This window comes from Apaloderma vittatum, unplaced genomic scaffold (assembly GCF_000703405.1).
Source record: "Apaloderma vittatum isolate BGI_N311 unplaced genomic scaffold, ASM70340v1 scaffold6998, whole genome shotgun sequence".
Lineage (NCBI taxonomy): Eukaryota > Metazoa > Chordata > Aves > Trogoniformes > Trogonidae > Apaloderma > Apaloderma vittatum.
Window position 1 is genome coordinate 48,986 of NW_009731173.1, and position 6,134 is coordinate 55,119.

The 6,134-nt window shown below is 41.2% G+C and overlaps 1 protein-coding gene across 1 annotated transcript; it reads left to right on the top strand.

The window, feature by feature from the left end:
• Positions 1 to 1,394: 1,394 nt before the first annotated feature.
• Positions 1,395 to 5,574, top strand: MMP7 (matrix metallopeptidase 7 (matrilysin, uterine); the record flags this gene model as incomplete). The annotated part of the gene is made up of 5 exons (XM_009875093.1): positions 1,395 to 1,496; positions 2,033 to 2,256; positions 2,361 to 2,509; positions 4,129 to 4,254; positions 5,413 to 5,574. Coding segments are annotated over exons 1-5 (763 nt in total), but the record flags the coding sequence as incomplete, so codon positions are not given.
• Between the last annotated feature and the right edge of the window lie 560 nt (positions 5,575 to 6,134).

Below are 6,134 nucleotides of genomic sequence, written 5' to 3' on the forward strand. Positions count from 1 at the left end.
CTGAAATTTGGATGTTATAGATTTCCTGTAAGCCTACCAAAATGTACAGAAATGATCACATGGTAGAAGTTTGAGTTGCTTTCAATATCAGGTGGAAACATGGTTCCTTTAGCAGCTGTTTTGGACGTTGCATAAAGCAGTCCTCTCCTGCATAATTCAGCATTGCTTTGGTATAGATCATTTCCCACTGATATCAAAGTCCTTCCCGTCACATCAGTCAGAAGCACGTTGGACTTAAGCTACTTAGCCCACAAACTCTTCCACAGATGTTCAGTTATACCCATATGAGCTGGCCTACTGTGGGCAACAGTAACAGCCTTTTCCCATTTATGCATCTTTCCTTTTGGATTAGAGGGAATACGGTCACAAAACTGCATAGTCTGAAAAAAAAACACAAAGCCATAAGCTAGCCTGTAGACTGGTGTTTCCAGTCCTCAAAAGCTATCACTTCCAGTGGTGTTTGGTGGGATGAAGCTGAGACCAGTGTTGGCATCAGGGGACCAGAGAGGTTGTGGCTGCCCTGCTTAGCTTTGGTTTTCTCTGCCAGTTCTTCATGGACCTCTGTCACATTGCACTGGTACAGCTGGAGGTAGAAGACAGCTCAATGTTTCTTAGGGCGAGCTCCTCCCTTGTCTCCTGAGGGCTTTCACCCATTCTCCTAAAATATGTTTTATATCTAGTTCTCCAACATAAAGAGGCTCTCCTGAAAGGCCATCTCATTGGGGAGGAAAGGGACAAAGGCTTCCCACAGCCCCCTATTTCTGGAGGGCCTATTTAAAGAGCTCTCCTCTGATCTCTGCAAAAATAGCAGAAACCTCTTTAACTTCACTAAATCAGATTTCCTCCAGGATAGGATACCTCACAAGAGAACTGGAATCAGAAAAATTGCCTGGACAGTGTTGTGCAGGCTCCCTACGAAATGCCAGTAGTTTCAGTGAGATAGCGTTCCCGTCACCCCATCTCCACCTCTGCATCAACTAATACTGGCAGGCTGACTGACCCAAAGACTGTTGCAAAATGCCTTTGTGTATAAGGAATTCGGGGGAAGCACAGTAAGAAGCAATTATACCATAAGTGTACTGATGAAGTTACAGAAAGTGAACTTCCCTATGACCCTGTGGTTTCACTACTGGAATAATATGAAAAGAGAGAGCCAAAGCTGGCTGCTAACTGTGACATGACATCAACAGGGAAGTCAAGGGAAGGATTTGTTTAACATGCTTTTATTTACTTCTTAGAACAGTGATGACATTACACTCACACCACCAGAAAATGAGTCACGTACTTGCCACTTGAAGCTGTCAGGATCTATATAAGCATTTTAGCTGTGGTCTTGTAACACAGAAGGTCAAATCTTTTCTGCTGTAGCACGGCACCTTGGCAAGCTGGGCACCATGCAATACATCCTACTTTGTGCTGCCATCCTCCTACCCGAAAGTCTTGCTTTTCCAGCAAAACTTGAATCATTGAGTGACGCAGTCTCAGAGCATGTAAAGGTATGTTAGCAGGTGGACAATGTAGCTACATTATGAATAACCTGATTCTTGATTCAGCTTCTGCTTTCCTTTCTTATCTGTTTATATTTATCTTCTCACCTTACATTACCACATCAGTTTTTTGCAGGGGTGACATAAAATAACTCAAACTTGGTGACTATCTCAGACACCTTAATTGTAACTTACAAAAGAGTCTAACTGTTAAATAAAGGGGAGTAGGCAATTTTTAACACTTCTCAAAAATATTATGTAGAATGTGTTGGAAGGCTGCAGATTTGAATGCTCAGTAAACTGTTTACTTAAAAGGACTGCTTGCTTACAGTGCTTCACTGCTTTTGCAATTCTTTTTATATATGTTATCATATACTACACAGAAGACAGCATTTGGTAAACTGAAATGAAAAGAAAAAATATATCTAAAACTAGCTAAGAGTGCAGGATGATTAAATAATTCAATCAATTGTAAAATGTATAACGCAATTACCAAATGATCACAGATACACATATTAAATTTTATTTTCCTTTTCTTCTTCCAGGTATATCTTGATAAATTCTTTCCAGTTTTCTCAAAAACAAAAAGCCTAAGCTTAGAAGAGAGGATTAAAGAAATGCAGAAGTTTTTCCACCTGACCATAACTGGAAAATTAAATGCAGAAACAGAAGAAATAATGAAACAGCCCAGATGTGGAGTCCCTGATATAGCAGAATATCAAACTTTTCCTGGAAACCCAAGATGGAAAAAGACACATTTGACTTACAAGTTAGTGATGTTTCAGGTTTTAAGGGGAAAGGGATTTCTTTGTATTTAACTGTGTATTTCCTCCACACCTTAAATGATGTTAATCTGCTTCCTTTTGCTGCCAGGATTGTCAATTATACACCTGATCTACCCCAAAAGAAAGTGGATGATGCAATTAAAAGGGCTTTTATGGTGTGGAGTGATGTGACTCCACTGCAGTTTCGAAGAGTCTTCTTTGGACATGCAGACATTGAGATTCTATTTGCACGTCGTGGTGAGAATATATGTCATTTTTAAAATGCAGTGGTACACATTTGACTCAAAGCATGCATTTTTATAGATACAGTTTGGAATTATTCTGAAGTCTGCATAACTTTTATCTCCTCTTTATCATACCACCAAATCTCTATCTTATGATTCAGTTTTACTCCTATGAAACCATTAGAAAATCCTTTGAGAGTTGCATCTATGAAATGGGGAAAAGAATTCAGCTCCAGAATGAGATACCTAAATTTAGATGTTCAAAGCTCTGTCTGTTTTGACAAACACTGCAGACTAATGGGAACATATCTGTAGAGCAAACCAGCTAGTTCTGAAGATCCAGCCTTCACAGGCTGGACTCAGGCAGGATCAGGAACGTTTACTTTGGCCTAGATCTAGTTTTGTTTCCTGGACTAAATGGTCTTTGGCAGCTGGAGTGCTTTAGGTTTGGCCATAGACTACGTCCCTGGTTCATCTTTTTCCCGAAGGAATCCCATTGGGGCACTCCAAGATTGCACCAAGTGCAAGCCAAAGCACTGTAAATGCAGAGGACCAGTAGAGTCACTTCATAAGCTCACCTGCGATCCAGACCAATGCATGAATGCAGCCATACCTTTAACTTGTGCTTGGCACCTAAACTGATTCACCTTGGACAAACTAAATACCTACTTCAAGGTTAGCTGACTTGTTCTCTAGATCTGTTGACAATATTTACTAGATTTCCATTGACTGCATGGATGTGAAGATCAGACTCTTGGCTTAGAAGTATGACTGTACATAAAGATCAAAATGCCCCAAGCTCATGCTTCACTAATGGGAAGCATATTATGTTGCCATTAAGAATCGACTGATGTGCCAGTCACAGAAAGGGTCTTGCAAACTGCAATGGGTTTTAATTTCTCGTCAGGCACGCAGGACTAGCACAGGTCTCTTCTGCCTGTGTTAGTCCTGCCACAAGATCCATCCACATGGTCTGGAGGAAAGGACACAGAATGTTATTTGAGTCTCCAAATACTCCTCAATCAAGTCAGAGGCTCACTAAAGGGTAGGGAGAAATTTCAGAGCTGACACAAACTGACCATCCAGTCACTCCAGGCAGGAAACAGTAACATTCCACAGGCACTGACAGAAGTACATAACGAATCATATCCTAAGGCTGAGGGCAAACAAACTTAGCTCTTCAGGAACACAGTTATCTATCTCAATCCATTGTCTTCCACTAAAAACAGCACAAGTGGGAAAGGCTGTAACTAATGTTGCCCAGCATTTCCAGCATTGAAAACATTCAGGTGCTTATAATGTTCTCGACCATTAAGTATTCTTTCTGAAAGAATCCCTGACTGCTGCCTTAGAACTACAGTTTTGACAAAGGCTCAGAACAAATGTTCAGGTCTTTCTGAAACATGCAGCAACCTGAATTATCACACATAAGTTCTGAAATTAAGTCATGAATTTTAAGAATGTCTCCTAAGCTTTGCTCCTCATTTTTACAATCTTTCTGCTATAATACGATTTTTTTTAAGGACTAGTAATGAACAAAACTAACAAAAACAAGCACTATGCCTCAATTTTGCTGAATCTAAACATTATAGTTGATGTCATCTGATGAAATTTATTTCTTTTCAAATGCAGGGCATGGTGATGGTTATCCTTTTGACGGAAGAGGTAAAACATTAGCTCATGCATTTGCACCTTCAGGAGAGCTTGCTGGAGATGCTCATTTTGATGAAGATGAAAGGTGGTCAGACACCAATCAAGGTAAAACCCACATATGTGTATGAATGGGAAAGGCAAGCGTTGTCCATGTTAGAACAGAGCCATAGGAAACTGTGCCAATAGTGTGCTCCAGTGGCCAAGAAGGTCAATAGCATCCTGGCCTGGATCAGAACTAGTGTGGTCAGCAGAAGTAGGAAAGTGATCGTCCTCCTGTGCTCAGCACTGGTGAGGTCACACATTGAATCCTGTGTTCAGTTTTGGACCCCTCACTACAAGGTAGACATAGAGGTGTTGGAGCGTGTCCAAAGAAGGGCAAAAAAGCTGGTGAAGGGACTCGAGAACAAGTCTTATGAAGAACAGCTGAGGGAACTGGAGTTGTTTAGCCTCAAGAAAAAGAGGCTCAGGGGAGGCCTTATCACCCTCTACAACTAACTGACAGGAGGTTGTAGTGAAGTGGGGTCGGTCTCTTCTCCTAAATAACAAGTGATAGGACAAGAGGAAATGGCCTCAAGTTGAGTCAGGGGAGGTTTTGATTGGGTATGGGGAGAAATTTCTTCACTGAAAGGCTTATTAAGCACTGGAAAAGGCTGCCCAGAGAAGTGGTGGAGTCATCATACCTGAAGACATGCAGATGAGGTGCTTAGGGACATAGTTTAGTGAGGGACGTGGCAATGTCAGATTAAGAGTTGGACTTGATCTTAAAGGTCTTTTCCAACCGAAACGCTTCTAAGATTTTATCAAATGCTTTTCATAACTCTTCATGCTTCCTTACCATTTCAGTACCAATATTTCTGTCCTTACTAAGTACTTCTAAGTACTTCTGCTTCCTTATCATTAGCAGCTGTATAATGCCTATTCTGTCCATATTTTAAAGCACTTTTCACAGCCTAAACAAGGACTAAGTCTCTATTTTCTACATAAATTGTGGAAAGGTAAAATGACATGCTTGTAGGGATAAGGTTGACTAAGAGCAAAGTTGGAACGAGACTCAAGGTCTTAGATGCATATGCAAGGGATCAGTAACGGTTTTATCAAAATGCTATAACTACATAAGAAAGTTCAGTAACAACCAATCAAAACTCTAAGGTTTCCTTTAAAAGGAATGAAAGCTAGAATATCATCTCCTGCTACTTCAGTTCTTTGTATGTTAAAAAGAAATGCCATACCTTTAACATACTCTTCTATGCTTCTATGCCACAGAAGTGAATTTATTCCTTGTTGCTGCTCATGAATTTGGCCATTCTTTGGGACTCGCTCATTCAAACGTCCCTGGAGCTCTGATGTACCCTACATACTCATATGTGAACCCAGCAACCTTCAGACTTCCAGACGATGACAAGAGGGGAATTCAGAAGTTATATGGTAAATTCATTATGATATTTAACTTTCAAGATAAAGCTTACCGGGGTACAGGTTTCACTACTCTCCCTGATTGCAAGGACCTAATCCTATTACCCAAAAGAAACAAGGGGAACAAACCTGGGAGAAACACATTCCCTCCACCATGATCCTTCTGTAGGGTGTCCCCACCACAACCAAGAGGCGAGGGAGCAGAGGCCTGGTGCGCTAGGTTCCTGCGCACCCACATACTGCCAGCCAAATCCTATGGGCCTTGCTCTGCAAATGAGATATTTCAGTGAGTGGGGCTCCTGCCAGAAAAAGGGGAGACACTGCGCCACTTACCAAGTCAATGGCACAGTTCAGTGACGGCCAAAACTACTTAGCACTAGGAGCGGAGTATAACCAAAATTGACTCCAGGGGGTAAACTTTGCCAGGTTTGCTTTTCTTTAGGCACCACCTTCCTCAGGGCATGCTACAGGAATGCTAGAATAAAACAGAGCTGTTTACATTGTCCTTTTCTAGTACACTCTCTAAGTTTTGTGCTTCTCTCCAACAGGGAGAAAGTCATCAAATGCTTGAA